Raw genomic sequence first — 22,589 nt, forward strand, 5'->3', positions numbered from 1 at the left:
ATCCATTCAGTTCCTCAGTATTCAAACTGCAGTAATCTAGTGTCCTTCCATGTCTCTTTTAGATTCCATGACGTTTCCTGGACAGTTATTCATGCTTATGGCTACTGCCACACATCTGATAGTTCCTTGGAGAAACTAAATTGTGTCTCCTCGTTGTTTGCTCCAAAATATTAAATCCTTTTAATGGCATGAGTCTCCCGTAAAAAGAAAACACATTGTGCCTGTAGTCCTTTGTAAAATAAAAATCAAGCCTTTCTCTTAGTCCTGTCTTTAAGTCTCCTGATATTTAAGGAAATGAAAGACAACTTTGAACATGTGAACATAATATTCAGTAACAATAAGTCACTTCACTGAGGCTGTGAGTTTGGATGGAGAAAGTAACTGTTATGCTGATCCCTGAAAATAAACTCTGAGTCTCATTTGGCTCTATTAAGTAACCAGAACATATATTTCCATCTCTTTTCATTTTCTATGGGAATATCTGGACTCCTTCTATCAAAGTCTGCTCTCTTCCCCTGATCTCTGGCTTCTTTTATCTTCAGCCACATTAGCTCCAACGTTACTCTGTCTTCATTTCTTAAATCTTCTTCAGCTTTTTTACACATCTCACAGTCTTTTGACAGCATCCACATTTCATTTCTGCATTCACGCTTCACAAACTGAACGATAAGCTGCCTGGTGTGATTTTGTTCTTTCTTCCCGATGTGATGAACGGTGTCCACCATGTCCTCTATTGACCATGGCACTCCTGGAGACATTTTGGAGAGAAGGGAGATCAGCGTTCCCCTCATGTTTTCATTTTCCTTTTCTTTCAGCCCTTTGACTCTCAGATTCCACCTTCTCTTGTACCTTTCTTGTTGGTGGCATTTCTCAGTCAGCGTCTTCACTTCTTTCTGCAGTTTTCCCACCTGTTGTTCCAGTTCCACTGTTTTCTTCTTGTATTCAGTAACCTCCTCTCTCATCACTGCAGGCTGCACTTTTCCTCCAATTTTTATTATGTTTTTGTGTCAGAAAACACGTTGAAGTGCTGAAATGTGCTCTAATGATGATCTGAGTCTGAGTTGCTTTTTTCTTTGTTGGTTTGTTTCCTTGTTTCAGATCAATTCACTGCCAACAATGCTGTGACCTCTTCATCGTCCAACTAACAAGTCAGGACTCTCTGGGATTCAGTCTGGGAAAAGTCATGTTGTTGATCAACCATGGCAGCAGAGACTCGGACACAAATCTCAGTCTCTGCAACCGATCACTAATCAGTAATAAAATTGATATATTATTAATCAGTCAAGAATGTTCCCCTCATCAGACTTAATGTCCTCATCATGTGGTAGTTTTATCTCAGATTTTTTTCATTTTATACATATTTGTGGTAGTGCAAGGCCAGCTGCAGGAAGAAAATGGAGGATCAACTGCAGAATCACAACACAAGAGAAGTCTGTAGCAGACTCCAGACCATATCAGGGCGTAGGCATAAAGAGGGAGCCTGAACTTGGGGACAGAGACTGGGCCAACAAGTTAAACCTGTTTTTGTGTGTGAGACTTGGCAGCTAGTTCCCTCTGTGAAGTGGTGTTGTCAGATCAGGTAGAAATCTGTTTCTTGCTTCGTTGCCCTGACAACATTAACGTCACAGCCCTACCTGTTCCTCGGGTGAGTTCTGTTTTTAGCGTCTTTGTGTCGCAGCTTCTTTTGTCCATCTGAATGTGAGTAAAAGACACTTTAAACTGGTTTTTGTCTTTTATATATCTATAGAACATAAAACTGAATCATTCGTTGTATTTTAACTCAAAAACAACATTGTTGTGACACAATTAAAACATTAAATAAATCTTTTTTCCCTAAAACCAAATCTTCAGACATGTTGGAGTGTTCCCAACCAGCAGAAATGATCAAACTGTGAGCAAAGCCAGTGCAGCATAAAGACGACATGGATCTACAAGAGGTGAATACGGCCACGAGCAGATTTTACTATTGAAGCTCTTTATTTGGGGCATTTCTTCCCTTTTTCACTCTATAATTCCAATATCTGGATAATCTGAAGAATTAAGGGTCTACTTATGATCTTCAAATGAAAAGATGAACTCATCAGATCATATTTAGTCCTAAAAGGTAATTATTCTTCCTCAGATATATAATACTGACATAATACCCATCCCATGAGGACCAGCTGTACCAGAGATAGTCTCTGATTTCCCTTCCTCAGTCTGAGCACTGCACACCTTCATTTCTTTAACCATTTACTGTCTTAATTTATCTAATTTTTGTACGTTTTCTGTCTTGATTCCTTGCATTTTGCCCATTTGTGTCATCATTTGTGTCATTTTTACCATTTTGTGTTTAAATTTGTCAAAGGCTTACCGTTCTGTGTCTCCTTTCTGTCCGTTTTATGTCCTAATTCTTTCAATTTCTGACATTTTCAGTCTTTTTTTCCAAAATTTTGGCCTCAGTTTTATCTAACTTTTGTAGTTTAAAGTCTTAATTTGTCTCATTTTTGTCATTTTGTTTCACCTTTGTGTCATTTCGAGTCATAATTTGTCTTATTTTTGTAGTTTTGTGTCTTAATTTGTCTAAGATTTGTAGTTTTCGATCACAGTTTGTCTCATTTTTATAGTTTGGGGTTTCATTTTGACTCATTTATGCAATTTTGTGTCATTATTTGTATCACTTTTGTCATTTTGTGTCCCATTTATGTTTTTTGTGTCTTAATTTGTCTCATTTTAATCATTTTGTGACTTAATGTCATTTTCATGTCTGAATTCTTTCAATTTCTGTCACTTTCTTTTTTTTATGTAATTTTGACCTCAGTTTGTCTCATTTTTGTAGTTTTTCTGTTTTAATTTGTCTCATTTTTGCCATTTTGTGTCACCTTTGTGTGATTTTTTTTTTAGTCTTAATTTGTCCAAATTTTGTAGTTTTGAGTCAAAATTGGACTTTTTACTTTCAATGTGTGTTTTATATGTCTAATTATTTTGTCATTTTCAGGCTTATTTCTGTAAATTTGTGTCCCATTTTCGTAGTTTTTCTCTCAGTTTGACTAATTGTTGTAGTTTTGTCTCAGTTTGTCTCATGTAGAATGTAATTTTCAAACATGAAAACCTGCTGTGACTGGGGGTTTGAAGTTTAGAGATGAAACTTTAAATGGTTCCTTAGTTTTTCTTCATATTCCAACCCCCCCATAATCAGAACTGATTCCATCTGCTTGTCCAACATTCCAGATCCTGAATCAGCGGTTAGAAATCAGGGTGAAAGTGGGTGGACGGTCAGTTTGTGGCTGCTGGAGGAAGCAGTGTGTTGATCAGAACCTACAGTTTGTGACTCTGCTGCTCCGTCAGTCAGTTTGAATTAGACTCAGTCTATTTGTTGGTCTTTAACATGAAAAAGGTTGAATGTTGAAATAATCTGTCACATGAAATGAGTGGGAATCAGCCTTTAAAATGTGCTCTTATTGTGAAACTCTGCCTGCTGCTTCCTCATAGGTGGAGTCCTGACTGGTTCCAGGAAACAGATCGCCTGTCTGAGCATCCAGGAGTGGACTGGAAAGTTTCTTCTTCTTCTTCAGCGCTTTAAATAAAGTGTAAGTTTGCTTTATTTGCTGCTTTAACTTCAGTAATGTTGCTGTTTGTTTCTGCTCTGTGATGTTTCTACATGTTCACTTCTTATTTCAGTACAAAGTTTGGATGACTGCTGTTTAAACATGGATCAATATGATTATTAGGTTATTGATTGACTGCAAGCAGTCCATATTTCTATTAGATTATTGATTGATGAGCGGCTGATGTTTCTTTGTTTGTTCACAATCCAAACTGTGTGGTGTCTTTTTGACTTTGGGTTTGTGGGTGAGTCTCTGCAGCTCCATGACTCCATCTGCTGGACTAATAGTAGAAGTTCAGCAGCTGATCTTTTCCAGGAGGAATTTAGTGGATCAATGACGTTTGTTTCCTGTGCAGTTGAAGGTAGAAAGTGTGTGTGAGCTGCTGTGAGTTGAGCAGCATGGATGAGTGTGAGGACAGAGAGGAGGGAGTCTGTCCCTCTAAAAGCTCTCTGTATGGGGAACAGGAGAACCAGAGCAAAGCTCAGAGGTGAGACCACCATCTCTAATTGTCCAGGACTCTTGTGCATGTCAGAGCTCAGCATCACATCACTGCTGCATCATTATTGACAGGAATCCACATGGATCTGGACCTGCATCCAGCTGTGTGTCCTTCAAGAGCAACAAGTCTAAGGATGATCCTATCTATTTTAAAGGAGAACAGCATCCTGCTGCAGAGGGGTAAGTTATTGAGAAGACGGTTTCAGAGCTGCTAGTTTGATAGCAGATTGGCTCCTCATCAAACAGAACAAATGTTCTGAAGAAGTGATGCTAACAATGTGAACATCATCCACAGAGACATTAAAAACAGAACCAGGTGGATCACAGCAAGAACTCTGGGTTCATTAAAATATCAATAAATAGTTTTACTGGACAAAACTCCAGTTCTGTGATCATATAAGTCTTGTTAGCCTACATGCATGGCTTAATGTGCTTCGGTACCGTGCCAGATTTCCTGCGTGTGGCGCCTGTGCTTAGCTCTTCAAAAAAAAAAAAACAACACTACATTAACAATTGAGTTCGTATATATATATATATATTATTTACATGTCCGCACACATTTATTCATCAGTATTGCATATAACTACCAATGGAATGAGAGGAATGCAGCTTTTGCTGATATTACCAAACTAATATCACTAGCCAATGAGAAGTAGAGTGGGGGTGGGTCTTAGAGAGATATCAAGATCCAGCTGCAGGTGAGTCCGTTGCTGTCATGGTTACAGTGACACTATCTGGCAGTGATAGAAATCTTTAACAAATCCGTGAATCCAGACTATAAGCCGTATCACTACCAGAATCTAATCACTTGGTCTTTGTGTCATTTCTGACTTCTGAAAATTTCATGCAAATCCATTAGTCTGCTTTTGGAGTAAAATTGCGCACAAACAAATAGAAGGACAAACATACAATCGTCATAGTAACTCCGCTACATTCCTTGGTGGAGTTTCTGGGCATCCAGATAGCTCAACACAGCAGCCTGGGTTGGATTCCATCTCACTGCATGTCTTCCCCCAGTCTGGTCCCTGCTTTCCTATCTGCCTGCAAAAGATCACAAAAATAACTTAGAAAAATAAATAAATGGCACTTCTGTGTGTGGCAATGCTATAAGGGTTAATGTACTTTGGCTGATTACCAAAATCACTGACAACGCCACCTGGGGGAATTTCACCCCCAGGAAATTTGATTAGAGGGAACCACCACTCCAATACAGGGAAAGGTCACACAGGTACGTTTGACACGAGAGACAGACGTGACTCAAATATACACAAGATAGAATTTATTAACAATATATTCTTTTGGTTAAAGCATCCTTCCTTGTCTTGCTGTTAAGTCCATAGTCTACGCACATGCGTAGACTGCCATCCTTCTTCCTGATCAACACTATTGGGGAGGCATACGGGCTACTACTCTCCCTGATGACCTTAGCCTCCAAAAGCTGGTTAATGTGTGCCTTGGCCTCCTCGTACTCTGATGGGGGGGATACACTAGTAACGCCGTCGCACAGGAATGTTGTCCAGCAGTGGAATGTCATGTGCAATGAGGTCAGTACAGCCCAAGTCACCATCATGTGCAGAGAAGACAGAGCTGTACTTCTGCAGTAGAGACCGCACCTCATCCTGATCCTGTTCCGTCAAGGCCGACAGGTCTACCAGCTCTACTCCATTCTGTGCCAAACTACCAGCCACTTGGGAGGAAACTGCGACAGTGGCAGACCTCACCTCAGTGACTCCAGTGGGTAGACTCACAATCTGGGCACAACTGAGGGCACCTAGGCTGGTATGTGGGTAGAGAAGGACTTCAATTACCCCCCACATTGACCGCCGGGATATAGACTGTACCACGGACAACCTGGACCAGACAGGGGGAGGCAGGCAACCCAGCTGGCAACCCTGACTGAGGGGATTCGAAGAGCACCTCTTGGCTGGAAAACTGCTCAGGATAGGTGCTTGCAACAAACTGCATGACCCTGCCAGGTATTCACACCGCCTGAGGGCCTCGAACCCTGGCGGTGCCAAAAAGCTCTTTTGGGGGCCGAGTGGCAGACTGGTGATATTGTTCCAGGGCCTCAATAATTGAGTCCAGAGCCTGAGTCACCACCGGCAAGCTGAAAAGAGCTGCACCATGTGCCCCAAAAAGGTCACGATAACGTCAGCGAATGACTTTCATCCCCAAGATGCCAGAGGCGGAAGATGATTCACCTGGGGGGGTCTTGCACCACCAGTATGCCACAACCAGGAAACACTTTACCATACAATGAAACATCTAACTCAAGATAACTGATATACGGGATGGCTAACCCGTTAGCAGCCCGAAGTTGCAGCCAATGACAAGACTGGAGGCGATCGGCACCCCAAGGTGCAAAATGCTGCAAAAAGAAGCTCTGTGATGGTGGACACCATGGATCCAGTGTCCACCAAACACGGGACCAAGACACCACCCATGGAGAGGTTAATATGGGGGCAAGATGACATTAATTTACCTACAGTCCCCTCCCTGGAACCCATCGACTCCCCATCTGAGCTGTGGCTCAGCAACTCAGTGGGCTTCAGTTTTCCGACTGGCGAGAAGCAGGAGGGGACCCAACCACATTAGCAGCCAGACCAAGGGCCGAAGTAGCACGCGCATAAAGAGGAGCCCATTCGCCATCACATTTCCTGGCAAAGTGACCGGGTTGTTGACACCTTTGACAGATTACAGGGGTGGGGCCGCAAAGGTCTGCAAAGCTGCCACTGTCTGAGTGAGTTGATTGAGTTGTTCCTGTTGGTGTTTCATGAATTCCTTAAGCTCACCCAGTTCTGAGCCCTGCGAGATGGCCAGAGGAGATGGACGGGGACTGCTCTGCACCCCATACATGGCTGCGAGAGAATGGCTATGCTCCCTAGCGCCCCCTGGAAGCCCTTCTCTTTCCCCAACGATTGCCTCAGCACGCACTTCCAGCAAAGTAGACCGAGGTTGATGACGGACCCACTGTTTGAGTTTCCTACGAAGAGCACTATCAAGAACATGTTCCACAAATTGATCACGAAGTAGAATGGCTGCATTAAGAAGACCATCAGGTGCACACCGCTCCACCTGTTCCATCAGGGCCATCAGTGCCAACGAAAACTCCAGTAAAGTCTCTCCTTCCTGCTGCGTCCGAGAGAAGAAGGCTTGTCGTAAAGCGATATATGACTGAGTGCAACCATACAAGTCGTTCAAGATAGCAAGAATCTGAGCCGGGTCTGTCTGCTCAGTACTGGTACGATACTTAATCTCCTTTCTAGCTTCTCCCTCTCGATGATCAAACATAAAGAGGGCCTGATCAGGAGCTGACAAACGACGGGCATGCATACAAGCCTGAACTTCCTCGGCCAATTCAGTTACATTGATGCCGGTTTTACCCTTAAACATGGGACATCTACGGTCTCTTGGCACCACGACCAAGCGCTCTGTTACAGTAGCGCCGGTATCTGCAGATGGGGCTGTACTCACTGGAGCAAGAGGGGCATGGTGGCAGCACTCAGGCCGGCCTGCGAGGCATCCCTCTCCCGACGAAGCCGCTCATTATCTGCCTTCAGCTGCATAACAAGGTCTGAGCTGTTGTAATTCCTCCTCCATGACACCAGAGGACAAGCTGCACAGACTCGCTAGAAACACAATTTAAAAATCTGATGTCTGAGGCTGATTAAATTTACACACCAGCTACTGCTGTTCTGTCTCTAAAACCATCTACACCTAACAGCCAACTAAACTAGCAATTAATACAAAAAAACAAAAAGGAAATAAAATTGGAATGCACGTCTGCCTTCACCGTGTCATTCTGCTGACAACGCCAAGAATGTGGCAATGCGACGAGGGTTAATGTACTTTCACCCCCAGGAAATCCGATTAGAGGGAACCACCACTCCAATACAGGGAAAGGTCACACAGGTACATTTGACACGAGAGACAGACGTGACTCAAATATACACAAAATAGAATTTAGTAACAATATATTCTTTTGGTTAAAATGACAGTGGTTCAATAGAAAAACCTGAGTGGCAGTACCACAAGGCAGCTCAATAGTAAGTGGCCAAATAGAGGTAATCTGTTAGGACCTCCAGGGTGCAGCCACCGAACATCTATATACGGAACTCAGGGCTGAGGGCTTACCAGACTGGAATGACTGACTGAAGAGGGAGGGAGAGGGTCCGGATGCGACACACCACACATGCAAAAAAAAAAAAAAAACCCACTAATGGACACCCAAGTGCTCTACTGTACAGGGAGTGAGGGGACTACCACCTTGGGAGGGGAATCAGCCAGCCACTCTCCAACCAGCCCTACAGCTCCTGTCCACAGAAAGAGAAATACAGTTAGCCACAGGAACAGAGCTCTCTAGAACTACCCTGACACCACACTATATGATACTGAACCCCAGAGGTTGCCACCAAAGCCAATCAGGCCACCTGCTCACCCAGACAAATAAAAACAATCAAATAACCCAAAGAAATTGCAAAACTAAACACAGAATCACAAAAAGAGAGAACAATAAACAGACTACAAAAATCAAAGAAAAGTAATTCTGATGTTAATTTTGCAAACAACAACAACGGGCGTGCCAGGCAATGGGCACATGCATACCAAGATTGTCTTTAAAAGCATAGAATAAAACCAGTGCAGCAATTCCCAAGGCAGAGAACTTGCTGCACTGAACATGGAGACAGCACATGAAGACAGAACAGCAGCAGCTTGCTTCAGACGTAGAGCGGCTCATCAATAAAACTGCAGCTCCTCAGGCATCAGGGGAAACAGCCGCAGAGAACCCGCATGATCACTGCCAACAGCAGTCAGAAAAAGTCATTTCACGTGCAGCCCAGCAAACATTCAAAATGACAAATCAGCCAGCCTACCTCGCAAATCCAATGTGATGCCAAGTTTATGCCCAGCTCCGAGGCCACACACACTGGGCTCCCAGCATTTGGCCAGGATATGGGCCAACTTCTGCTAAAAGCAGAGAGCAGATCAGATACCACACCAAACACCGCTTGGAGACACAGTGACCGCGTCGGCATGTACCTGACAGGTAAGTAGAAAAATACTCCGCCAGCATCCTGAGACTGCCACGGCAAACAACACTGCTGAGAATGCTCTAGCTCCAGGTAGAGGATGCATGTGGAAAAGCACGCAGCCCTCTCTCAAATATACTGCCGTGTAGCACCGCCCAGTAAGCCAGGTGCATCAGGATAATGACTCCCAGCTGCGCACACCTGATCTAATACACCTGTGGAGACAGACTGGGCTGTCCTACCACATGTGGTTGGAAGACTTGATCAGAAATGTCACCTCTTTGGTTGCTGGTGTTAAAGACTGAAGGAGCTGAGTGCTTGATTCTTGACCATGTGCTCAAAAAAACTAATGTACGAACTAGTGGCAAAAAGTGCTGTCGGGTCAGGAGTTAGACTCATAGAGCTGCTGTCAGCTCTGATACTCACAACTGGTTTACTGGGAGAAACATCCACCGCTGAGGTACCAACATCAGACTGACAGGTTTGTGATTTAAAAATACGCTGTACACGTTCATTGCAGAACACGACTTGTTCACCAGATCTCAGCCACTCATTAATATGTGCTGAAGATAAAAATGCTTTGTCTGAACTGTTCGTGTGAAATGAGCATGCTGGTTCCATAAGTACACCTGGCATAGCAACAGAATTTAAGAAAAGTCTTTCTGAAAAGCTCAGAAAATGTGTTTTAATTGAATATTGATGAAGCCACTAGACAGAGCATGGACAACATTCTTAATGTGCTTGTTGTTTTTTTGTTGTTTTTTTATGATGATGCTTCCAGAGTAACTCAACATCTGGCAAACAGAAAAGTGAACATTGCCTCAACACTTATGGAAGAAGTAAAAGATGTCACAAAGAAAGAAGAAATAGATGGGGAAAAAAGATTCAGTTTACCAGTTCTTGTAGCACCATACATGTTTGTTTTTTTTTTTAAATTGAACTTCAGTTGTCTGTAGTAAACTGTATTTGTTAATTTTCTATTTTCTTATTTATTTTTGATTATTAAAGTTATCAGTTCTGAGAGCACTTTTTCCCTGGTCCCAGAGCTGGATGCTTCAGATCTGTGGTTGCTGTCCCACCAACTGGCCTAGTCTCCATCATGTCCACTGTGGGATGCTGTTGCTGACCTTCATCCGGCCCACTGCTTCCAGCTGCCCATTTCCACCAGTCTACTCTGCATCACCCTCACTATACGTGATATGCTCATCTACATACTGTTTAAATTTTACTACTAGCTATATATGTAGTATATTTAATGCCAGAATGGTACAGCTTAACAGTAAACTATGAATCAGTTTCAATGTTAGCTTCTACTTGATATGCATCATCTAGCTTATCATACATGTATCCAAGCATATGGTATATGTTCCTTGTTCCCCACCCTGCCTTCTCCCATCCCTCCCCCTCTCGACCTCTCTACCTCTCCACCTCTTATGCCCCTCTCAACCCGCCCGGCCAGCAGCAGATGGATGCCCCCACATATAGAGCTGGGTTCTGCTCCAGGTTTTTTTCCCTGTTAAAAGTGTGTTTTTCTTGCCACTGTCTCATTAGAGCTGCTCTGGGGGTCAGGCATATGGGTTTTGTAAAGCGTCTTGAGACAATTTGACTGTAATTGGTGCTATAGAAATAATATTGAACTGAATTGAATTTAATAGTGTTTTGATGTTATTGTTTGAACTGAAATATCGCTTGCTGTTAGAAACTGTATATGTACTTTTTGGACTGTAACTGTGTACATGGTTGTATTTCAGAATAAATAGTGCAAATTGTGTTAAAAGGTGAAGCAATGTCATTTTTTAAATTTCTTTCACTGACTGGTAGCTAAACAATATATTTGCACCATGTTGTAGACAGATGGAGTACTACCACCACCTACTGACCTTTCTGGTGTCACAATAATCTGTAGTCTGACTTTGTGAAGGCAGATATCTTCATTTCTTAATAGTTAGCGAGACTATACTCTGATCCAAAAGCAAAAACGTTCAGGCTCAGGATTATTTTTCACTTTGAGCCCTGTGTGATAAAGTGATAGTTAACTGTTGATGTTGATCCACAGAGTGGAGCAGCAGAACTCAGAGGTTCCCAGAGCTCAGTCTGTCCAGCAGCATCACCTGGACTCCATATTCATGGTGTGTACATGGACAACAAGTTGTTCTCCATCTGTTGTGTTCAGGCGTCTCCATGCTGCTCTTTATAGACCAGTGGACTGTCAGTGTGTCCAACATGGATCTGATGTTTGGCTCCATGATTTCACTGTGATGGAGTCATTGACACATTTCTCTGTTCCAGCTGCTGGAGGACAAGATGATGACTTTTGTGAAGAAGGAGCTGAAGAAGATGCAGAAGGTTGTGAGTCCAGATCAACCAGAATGCTCAGAGAGTCAGAGGGAGGATGAGGGGGAGTTGGAGGGTGATGATGAAGAGCAGAGGAGCAGCAGAGAGATGTTTCTGCAGATCACAGTGTTGTTCCTGAGGAGGATGAAGCAGGAGAAGCTGGCTGACTGTTTGCAGAGCAGTAAGAGGATTTGTGTAAAGACTGAAGCTGCTCATCAACAGAACATTTACTAAAGTCTCAGAATATCTTCACACAATCAGTCTTTAGGGGGACAAACTGTCACCTTCACTTTATTGCTACTTTGGTGCTTTAATATCCAGGTTACTTCTACTTCACTCGTGCTTTCTTGTTTTTTCATTCAGAACTTGTTGCTGCAGTTTGTGGACGTAAACTCCAATGTGGTCTGAAGAAGAAGTTCCAGACAGTGTTTGAGGGCATCGCTAAAGCAGGACAGCCGACCCTCCTGAATGAGATCTACACAGAGCTGTACATCACAGAGGGAGGGACTGCAGAGGTCAATCATGAACATGAGGTCAGACAGATTGAAGCAGCATTCAGGAAAGCAGACAGAGCCGAAAGAAGCATCAGAGCGGAAGACATCCTTAAAGGCGCACCTGGCAGAGATGGACCAATCAGAAGAGTGATGACAAAGGGAGTGGCTGGCATCGGGAAAACAGTGTTAACACAGAAGTTGACTCTGGACTGGGCTGAAGACAAAAGCAACCAGGACATCAACTTCATGTTTCCATTGACTTTCAGAGAGCTGAATGTAGTGAAAGAGAGAAAGTTTAGCTTGATGGAACTTTTTCATCACTTCTTCAGTGAAATCAAAGCAGCGGGAATCTGCAGCTTTGAAGACTTCCAGGTTGTGTTGATCTTTGATGGTCTGGATGAGTGTCGCCTTCCTCTGGACTTTCACAACAATGAGGTCTTGACTGATGTTAGAGAGTCCACCTCAGTGGATGTGCTGCTAACAAACCTGATCAGGGGGAATCTGCTTCCCTCTGCTCGTCTCTGGATAACCACACGACCTGCAGCAGCCAATCAGATCCCTCCTGACTGTGTGGACATGGTGACGGAGGTCAGAGGGTTCAGCGACCCACAGAAGGAGGAGTACTTCAGAAAGAGATTCAGAGATGAGGAGCAGGCCAGCATCATCATTTCCCACATGAAGAAGTCACGAAGTCTCCACATCATGTGTCACATCCCAGTGTTCTGCTGGATCACTGCTACAGTTGTGGAGGAGCTGCTGAGAAACATAGAGGGAGGAGATCTGCCCAGAACCCTGACTGAGATGTTCATCCACCACCTGGTGGTTCAGGTCAAAGTCAAGAAGGTCAAGTATGACGCAGGAGCTGAGACAGATCCACACTGGAGTCCAGACAGCAGGAGGATGATTGAGTCTCTGGGAAAACTGGCTTTTAATCAGCTGCAGAGAGGAAACCTGATCTTCTATGAGTCCGACCTGACAGAGTGTGGCATCGGTCTGGAAGCAGCCTCAGTGTACTCAGGAGTGTTCACACAGATCTTTAAAGAGGAGAGAGGGCTGTACCAGGACAAGGTGTTCTGCTTCGTCCATCTGAGCGTTCATGAGTTTCTGGCTGCTCTTCATGTCCATCAGACCTTCATCGACTCTGGAATCAACTTGCTGGATAAACAACAAACTGCCTCCAAGAAGCTGAAAGTATTTCAGAGCAAACCTGAACTAAAACATCTCCACCAGAGAGCTGTGGACGAGGCCTTACAGAGTCCAAACGGACACCTGGACTTGTTCCTGCGCTTCCTCCTGGGTCTGTCACTGCCGACCAATCAAAATCTGCTACGAGGCCTGCTGACACAGACAGGAAGTAGCTCACAGACCAATCAGAAAACAGTCAAGTACATCAAGAAGAAGATCAGTGAGAATGTGTCTGCAGAGAGAAGCATCAATCTGTTCCACTGTCTGAATGAACTGAAGGATGTTTCTCTGGTGAAGGAGATCCAACAGTCAATGAGATCAGGACATCTGTCCACAGATGAACTGTCTCCTGCTCAGTGGTCAGCTCTGGGCTTCATCTTGCTGTCATCAGAAGAACATCTGGACGTATTTGACCTGAAGAAATACTCTCCGTCAGAGGAGGTTCTTCTTAGGCTGCTGCCAGTGGTCAAAGCCTCCAAGAAAGTTGTGTAAGTAGTTGGAGACTGAAGATCCCTTTTCATTTTGCTGCTGTTTGATCAGTATAATGTGCTTTTTGCCTCTTCAGATTGAGAGACTGTAATCTGTCAGAGAGAAGCTGTGGAGCTCTGTCCTCAGTCCTCAGCTCCCAGTCCTCCGGGGTGACAGAGCTGGACCTGAGTAACAACAACCTGCAGGATTCAGGAGTGGAGAGTCTTTCTGCTGGACTGCAGAGTCCACACTGTAAACTGGAAGCTCTCAGGTCAGGACTCACACTTTCAGTGGATAAACAGCTATCCTGAGTAGAATAATTTCTGCTGATGGGATTCATCAAATGAGCTTTTACTGAACTTATGCAGGACTTTGTCAGAGTTTATTGTTGACATGATTAAATCCCACTAATCATTGTTGAGATTGTTGATTTGCTTGAGACGCATGAACTGTGCAGCAAAATGTATCTGAAAGACAAAAAAGACAAGAAAGAGTGAGAAACATCCAGCCAAGTGTTGTCCGTCAGGTTTGTGTTGTTTTGTGTGTGCAGGCTGTCAGGCTGTCTGGTCACACAGGAAGGCTGTACGTTTCTGACCTCAGCTCTGAGCTTCAATCCCTCAAATGTGAGAGAGCTGGACCTGAGCTACAACCATCCAGGAGACTCAGGAGAGAAGATGCTGAGGTCTAAAGTGGAGGATCCACACTGTAGACTGGATACTCTCAGGTACAGACAGACAGACTCTCTGAGGTACAGAGAGACAGACACTTTCAGGAAACTATCATCCTACTGTTGCAGGCCAAGCCTGCCCCTTTCCATCGGTAGGTTTCAGGGTGTGTGCGAGACGTCAGAGGAAGTGCTGCAGCGGTAGGAAGGAAGAAGAACAGTGAAGCTGAAAAAGGGCGATGTGTACGGTGCAGCTGCAGTCACAGCGCATGTTTTGGTCCAAACAGAGAAGTAGAGCCGAGAGTGTTCTGGAGAAGCTGAGTGTGTGTACAGTGTGCTGCAGAGCTTAAATAAAGTTCCTCGTTCTCCACTGCAGAGTTGGTCCGGACTCTGACTTAGTTACCAATAGCTAGCCACGCTAAGCTAAGTGAGCTAGCATTTACCCGAGGCTGTCCAACTATGGTTCAGAAGCCAGGTTGATAACACTTGCTTCGCTCAAAGACTGGAAACAGAGGAAACTGTTAGCCTAGCTCCATGAAAAGAGGAAGCATAAATGAGTAAAGCTGAATAATGACTTCAAACTGAGCTGGAACGTGACGAGAACAGGAGAGAACTTTAGAGATGCTGCATTCAGATGTCTGTGTCTCCATGTTGGACTGGTGTTTTATCAGTGAAACGATGTGAGAGCCATGGAACATCCATGTGTGCTGCTGAAAGAGTCGCTGCTGCTCTGACCGTCCTCCTCTTTTCAGGGTGACACCTGCTGGAGTCCAGTGGTTGACACCAGGTCTGAGGAAGTGTAAGTGTGTTTTAATGGATTGATGGAAACAAAGCAGCAAAACATTCAAGCATCTTCAAAGTGTCAAATCTCTGAGGTCATCATCAAAGGTTTAATACTGATCACATGATTCATCAGTAACTGTAGCTGTGTTGTGTTTGTTCTCTCCATCAGATTCCTGTCAACTCACAGTCGACACAAACACAGTAAACAGAAACCTCAAACTGTCTGACAACAACAGGAAGGTGACACGTGTGAAGGAGGATCAGTCGTATCCTGATCATCCAGACAGGTTTGAATGCTGGTATCAGCTGCTGTGTAGAACTGATCTGACTGGTCGCTGTTACTGGGAGGTCGAGTGGAGAGGACGGGTTGAAATAGCAGTGACTTACAGAAGAATCACAAGGAAAGGAGACAGTGATGACTGTGGGTTTGGATATAATAATCAGTCCTGGAGTCTGTATTGCTCTAGTCATGATGGTTACGCTGTCTTTCACAATAACAGTCAAACACCCATCAGGTCCTCTTCAGTCTCTCACAGAGTTTCAGTTTATGTGGACATTCCTGCTGGAACTCTGTCCTTCTACAGAGTCTCCTCTGACTCTCTGATCCACCTCCACACCTTCAACACCACATTCACTCAACCTCTCTATCCTGGATTTGGGTTCTTCAGGTCCAGGTCTGAATCCTCCTCAGTGTTTCTGTGCTGAGTTCAGTCTCCAGAGTCTCCTCCTGGTGGAGAAACCGTGCTGAACAGATAGTTGAGTCTCTCCATGACTCTGTCCCTCAGAAACATGTTTTCACATTCATGGATTAAATGTGTTTTTTTTTGTGAAATTCTTGTAAATTATTCCTTGTAAACTTGTTCCTCTTCAAAGATGGAAGTTCTGATTATTCCAGGAGCCAAATGTGGTGTTTGCGTCTTTTTCCAGTCAAATGTTGAGAGTGAATATCAGGATGTGGTGTTCCTCTGATGCTCACTTGAGCTAAAAGCATTTGAGCTGCACAAAGTGTGAAATGAGAGAGGAAGCATTGAATCTACAAACTGGTGACCGACTTTCACACATTATTGTTCACTGAATATCCAGTTTTTGTGCAGCCACACTTGATCCTGATTTGAGTGTTTAAGTTCTGTTGTAGTGATGAAATGAGAACTTCCTACATCTTGTGTGTGATGGAGAAGAATAACGGGCTGTGGCTACAAATCCTGACTCTGAGTTCTTCATTACAAACATACATTATTACATCTGTTTATTATTCATCTGTTTTATTCGACTCAACATGGAACAGGGTTGTAAAAAATACATTTGAAGTCCAAAAACAAATTCCCATCTAAATGTGTCTAAAAGGTTCCTCTCTCTCATTCAATCATTTGATCAACTTTGAAATATTTCCAGTCAAACAACAGAGACGCTCAGACAATCTCTCCTCATCGATCAGAGCCTTTTAGTCAAACTGTCTCCTAGACTCTTGTTGGAGATCCAGGTGGTTGTCATTGTTGCTGGAAGAGGCTGTAGATCAGGGATGTCAAACTGATTGTTGTTCTAGACCACATTCAGCCCAATCTGAGCTCTCGTGGGCCAGACCAGTAAAACCACAGCAGACTAACCTAGGAATAACCACAACTCCTCATGGTTCCTTTGTTTTAGTGCAATAAAGTTCACATTTTAGGAATTATCTTTTTACCAAACATTGTGAACAACCTGCAATTTACTAAGTGTGGTATCTGATCTGCTACATGTATTACTTAATAAGTTTGTAGAATGGAATCTGTCTTGTTTGGTGTTTTGTTTGTTTAGGGTTAGCTTAGCTAGCGGAAGTGCTAATGATGAATTTTTATACACGGACGAACACAGTAACACACATAGCTTTAAAAATAAATCCTCTCCAAGACACAGAGCTGTAGCTCTGTTCTAGTCTGAGGTCTAATGTTCCAGCGCTTTCGTGTAACATTAGCAAAGGCGCTAATTCACGTCGCTAATTAGTTCACTCATTCCTATTTAACATTGTTAACGCTTTAGTAAAGTCTCTCACCATTTTCTTCATTTTCCTTTCCAGTTCAGTGGCGTCCATTCACTATTTTATGGTAACATGGCAGCGGCTCCAGCTCATTCATTTTGATTAAAAATGTTGAAAACTCAGGTAGCCGCACCTGTTACTGTGACTACCTGACATTTAACGGAGCTAACCTCCAGAGGGCGCTGTTTCGTTTATGACGCAAGAGCTAGAAATTCTACTTTTGACCTAATTTACTGTGGTCTACACACAATGGCTTTCTAGTAATGTCATGCAGCTCCAGCACTTTTCAGCAAAATCCCTGGAAATAAATTTTTACATTCTGCCTTTGAAGTGGTTATCAAAACAAATCACTGGAATGTAAACAACGCATTCAAAGCAACAAACCTCGAGTAAAAGTGCTTTCTGGGAAAGAAATGACTGGAAACCTAACAAGTTTCAATATTAAAACTGTTTCAATATGAAAATGAAGTCTACTGTATGATGTATGAATGATGAATGTATGCTGCTGTAACATGGGAAATCTCCCCGGACACGGGGAGTAATAAAGGATTATCTTATCTTATCTTAAGTCCTTGCAATGTTCTATATGTTTATTGTACTAGTACAACTTGATTTGACTGAATTAAATATTAAGACTGCATAATATTATTTCATGTGTGTATATATATATATATATATATATATATATATTTTGACCTGACTAATTATAATATTAAGTTAAATATACACTACACACTACAATATAATATATGATACAAAGGAACCCGACTTAAGGTGAAGAGCTGACAATATTAGCTATTATAGAAATGTATCTGACCAATTTCAGTATTAATTTAAGATCCTACACTGCTATATGTTATACAAATTTGAATAACAATTTAAAATATTGAAGTAACATCCATCCATCCATTCTCTATATACCGCTTTATCCTCACTAGGGTCGCGGAGGGTGCTGGGGCCTATCTCAGCTGACTCGGGCGAAGGCAGGGGACGCCCTGGACAGGTCGCCAGTCTGTCGCAGAGCTACATATACAGACAAACAATCACACTCACACCTACGGGAAATTTAGACCAACCAATTAACCTCAGCATATTTTTGGACTGTGGGAGGAAGTCGGAGTGCCCTGAAAAAACCCACGCATGCACAGGGAGAACATGCAAGCTCCATGCAGAAAGATCCCAGGCCCAGGCCGGGATTTGAACCGGGGATCTTCTTGCTGCAAGGCGAAAGTGCTAACCAATATTGCACTGTGCAGCCCCTATTAAAGTAACATATAAAATATAATTTGACCTGTTCAATTTATATGTTAGGGGTTAAGGATCCTGCAATATTATATACAACTGTAGTCAAGACTAGAATATAAATTATAATAAATAATAATTTTTAAAGAAGTTTATCTATTTTTTGCTCTTCTATTCTATCTATTCTATCATACAAAAGTACCTAAAATAGTGATAATGACTTATTATTTGATGTTTAGTGAACAATTTTAAAGATTCAGGTTAAGACTCTACAATAATATAAATAAAAGATGAATTGATCTCACTATATAAAAGGTTTAAGACCCTATAACATTATATAGAGTCCAGATTTACCTGACTAAATTAAATATTAATGTTTACCACTCCACCAGGCCCGGGGTGGGTGATCGGGAGGACCGGGACAATTCCCGGTGGGCCGGTCTGATGTTTGGGCAGTGAGGGCCGGTGTTCAGTCATGGCTCTGGGTTGATCATGATGCTGCTACCGCTGTTCCTGGGCGGCATCTACTGGCAGCTCTTTCTTTTTTCTTTTTTTTTGCAGACGCACAGTGACATAACACATTTGTGCACACGGTCAGAGGTGTTTGAAACCTCCTAGGTCTACAGTTGTGAATTTTAGGTGGAATATACCATTAAATTCACCTTTTAAGTCAACAGTGGAGGATTTTAGGTGGAATTTTCTTCTAAACCGTCTTTTAGTCTACATTTAAGGATGTTTAGGATGGTATATTCTTCCAAACCAACTTCTCAGGTCTATGTTTCAGGTGGAATATTCCTCCATACTACCTTTTTTTTCTAAACCACCCTTTGGGGTGTATATTTGAGGTTTTATGTCGAATCTTCCTTTTAACCAACCCCTCAGGTCTCTTTGAGGATTTTGGATGGAATACTCGGTTAAACCAACATTTTAGATGCATGTCCAGTGAAAACCACAATGATGAGTAAAAGCCGTTTCAGGGCCAGGAACACTTTCTCTGACCGTCCTGCATACAGAGGCCTTACTGAAGTGCTCTGCATCTCTGACATTACATAAAAACTTCCATTTGCAAAAAAACGCAGCGTCACGTGGGATGCCTGAACTCGTACATAATTGGTCTGTGCGAGCTGACAGACCAATGATCTTGTTTTTATTTTAGTTTTTTTTTTTTTTTTGCAATATATAAAGATTTGAACAGTTTTTAAAATGACTATACTTTTACTTGTGCAATGAACTATTATTCTATGGCATTTTTTAGACCACATATTATACTCTGATGCTTTCTTGAATAACATACTATTTTGACATTATACTGCACTATGATTTTTTTTAACCAAATATACATGACAATTTTAGGCAACATCCTATCATTTTGCACTTTTGAACCACATAATAATCTATGGGGTTATTTTTGCTGACATGCTATACTATGAACTACAGACCATACTATGTTATTCTTGAAAAGTATACTGCACTTTGACATTTTCTAAACTCCATCCTATTTATTATTATTATCAGTTTATTTAAAAAGGGGCCATGTACAATATTAAACATAAATGTTTCCATTTGATGCATTGTACCAGAGTTAGCTTTAAGCTAATTTCCATCTGCAGTCCCTTAGCAGGTCACAATAAAAACACCACATTACAATGCTACAAAAAAGTAAATGACAAAGTGAAACAAAATATTCTACTCTCTCTCTCTCTCTCTCTCTCTCTCTCTCTCTCTTAAAAGCACAGACACACACAAAAATGCCAATTAAAAGAACATTGCTGGACTAAAATACATGACAGTGAATCAAAACATGATACACACACACACTCTTAACAGATTATATTTTATAGTTTTTGCAAGGTTTTTGATATGTGACTTAAAATTTAGATTTGAATCCAGCATTATGCCAAGATATGTAAACTTACTCACAATTTCTATTTTTTCAGTCCTAATTAAAATGTCAGCGCTGATAAACTGCTTTGTTTTGGAGAAAAACATCCCTTTTGTTTTGGTGACGTTGAGGCTGAGACATGACTGATCAAGCCACTCTGTAATCTTTCCCAAAGCATTCGTTAGTGTCTCACCTGCTAACTCTGCAGTTTTTGCACAAGTTTAAATGACCATGTCATCAGCATATATTTGTAGATCTACACCATGGCACACCTGCGGAAGGTCACTGACAAAGACTGAATAACAGAGGCATTATACACAGAGAGCTTTGGTTACATGTTGATTTATAATCTAGATTTTTTCTGCTTTGTTTTTTGACGGGATTACCACAGACCTGACCATGAACACCACTGACACCCACCTGAGGAAGACGTTGCCTAAGATCTCAAGGCTGTTTGGTCATGGTCTTTCTGGTTCTGCTCCAGAACGCCTTCATCAACTACGTCTTCTTTTGAAGAGGCCCTCAGATGCTGCAATCTCTGACCTTCAGGAGAAACTGCTACTTTCACTCTGTAACGAGACGGCGGTTATTTTAAAGACCTGGCGGCTTTGAGTGAAAATTTAACATCCATCAAAACGGAACTGCAGACAGTTAAATCTGAGCTGTCGGTCAGTATTTCAAACATCAGTCCGACCTGGGTGTCCTAAAGCACGCTGTGGGTGAAACAGAAACTTCACTCTCCACATCACTGATGACATCGTCACACTCCAAAGCAGAGCACCTGTCTGCTAAACTTTTAAAAGTGGACTCTCAAGGTGACGAATGTGAGCAGCAGAACAGATGTGATCAGAAAGAAGTCATTTTCTTTTTTTTCTTTTCTTTCTGGTTGACTTGATGCTGTCAGACGCAGATGTTGGAGCTGATTCTGATCTTTCAGGAGAAAAAGCTACTTTTTCTTCACAGACTTTTCAGGAAATTATTTTCTCAGGTTTTCTCTGCTATTTATATTTAAATTATCTATGATTATTTCATTATTGTAAAATAAAGTGTAACCCCGAGATAAATCCCACAATTTATATGCAGTAGATCTTAGAGTCTATTGTGGTGCACATTAGATTTAGGTCTCACACACAAAGGACAGTATTATTTTGAGGGACAAAAAACGGGGTTTTTGGACCTCCGGGTTTAGGTGGGAGGAAGTTGTTGTGGCCCGTTAAGTTGTGCACGAGAGAAGATAGGTGGAGCTGAAATAAAAGTTGTTGAGACTCCTGCAATTTTCATCTCCTTTTCTCCAGCCTCCACATTGGTGACCCCGACGTTGAACCTCGCCAGACAAGCAGGGACATGTCGACCGAAGCGACCTCGTCTGCTGCGGCTGCTGGCACTGTGGTTCCGCTGGCTGTTTTCGCAGCTATTACAAAGCTGCCGGATTTCTGGACACACGACCCAGAACCGTGGTTCCAACATGTTGAGGCCCAGTTTCACCTGCGTGGCATCACCACGGACAACACAAAATATTTCCACGTCATTGCGGCTTTGGATTCAGCCACTACTCGCAGGTTAATGGGACTGCTACGGGACCCGCCGGCTGCCGGCAAGTATGCAGCACTAAAGGCTCAGTTAATACGGACATACCAGCTCTCGGATATGGAGCGGGCCGATCGGCTGTTATCTCTGAGTGGGTTGTGAGACAGCAAGCCTTCAGAGCTGATGGAGAATATGCTGGCACTGCTGGGCTCCGGTGACACTTCATTCCTTTTCACCCACTTGTTCCTGCACCAGCTCCCGCCTCAGGTACGCACTGCTCTGGCCGCCTCTCCCCTCATCTGCACTAAAGATTATAGGGGTTTGGCCGAAGAAGCTGACAGACTGTTGCTAGCATCCCGTCAGTTTTTGGTGCATGCCCTGTTGCCAAGCGGGTCCAATGGTGATGATTCGGTGGAGGTGGCTGCCGTCATGGAGCACCGGAGAAAAGAGAGCAGCCTGTGTTTTCTTCCACTGGAGTGAAGGCTCGGCGATGTGTCCAACCGTGTTCCTTTCAGCGGCCGGGAAAGGAGCAGACCGGCGCTCGCTAGCAGCTGCGTGCACCAGTGACAACGACAATAAGCTGCTTTTCGTTGAGGACAGCGCTTCTGGACGTCTTTTCCTCGCCACACGCCACTTCAGGTTCCTCTTGGAGGGCTGGGAGTTTACTGCCTTTGTGGACCATAAACCCCTTACATTTGCAATGGCTAAGACGTCTGAACCTTGGTCGGCGCGGCAGCAGCGACATCTTTCTGCTGTTTCTGAGTTTACAACAGACATTCGACACGTGGCTGGGAAGAACAACCTGATTGCTGACTGCCTGTCTCGTGCCCAGATTTCCACTGTTCATTTGGGGATGGATTATGCTGGAATGGCTGCAGAAC

General features: G+C 43.0%; 2 protein-coding genes across 9 annotated transcripts in view; one reads left to right on the plus strand and one right to left on the minus strand.

Annotated features, from left to right (window-relative positions):
• Positions 1-22,589, minus strand: part of LOC110967925 (NACHT, LRR and PYD domains-containing protein 12-like) — a 246,638-nt gene that overhangs the window by 186,456 nt on the left and 37,593 nt on the right. The window lies entirely within an intron of this gene.
• LOC110970733 (NACHT, LRR and PYD domains-containing protein 1-like) overlaps positions 3,499-22,589 on the plus strand; it is a 78,493-nt gene continuing 59,402 nt past the window's right edge. The window contains exons 1-9 of one of the 3 annotated variants that reach the window (XM_051941906.1): positions 3,499-4,074; positions 4,158-4,265; positions 11,172-11,244; positions 11,405-11,630; positions 11,813-13,616; positions 13,694-13,867; positions 14,147-14,320; positions 15,013-15,059; positions 15,213-17,619. In XM_051941906.1, the coding sequence (XP_051797866.1) occupies positions 3,986-4,074; positions 4,158-4,265; positions 11,172-11,244; positions 11,405-11,630; positions 11,813-13,616; positions 13,694-13,867; positions 14,147-14,320; positions 15,013-15,059; positions 15,213-15,748 (3,231 nt within the window). In that variant the 5' untranslated portion in view covers positions 3,499-3,985 and the 3' untranslated portion in view covers positions 15,749-17,619. Of the gene's footprint in view, positions 4,075-4,157; positions 4,266-11,171; positions 11,245-11,404; positions 11,631-11,812; positions 13,617-13,693; positions 13,868-14,146; positions 14,321-15,012; positions 15,060-15,212; positions 17,620-22,589 lie in introns of those variants that run through there. The other 2 variants (XM_051941908.1, XM_051941907.1) reach the window with 2 other exon arrangements.

This window comes from Acanthochromis polyacanthus, chromosome 22, assembly GCF_021347895.1.
Source record: "Acanthochromis polyacanthus isolate Apoly-LR-REF ecotype Palm Island chromosome 22, KAUST_Apoly_ChrSc, whole genome shotgun sequence".
Lineage (NCBI taxonomy): Eukaryota > Metazoa > Chordata > Actinopteri > Pomacentridae > Acanthochromis > Acanthochromis polyacanthus.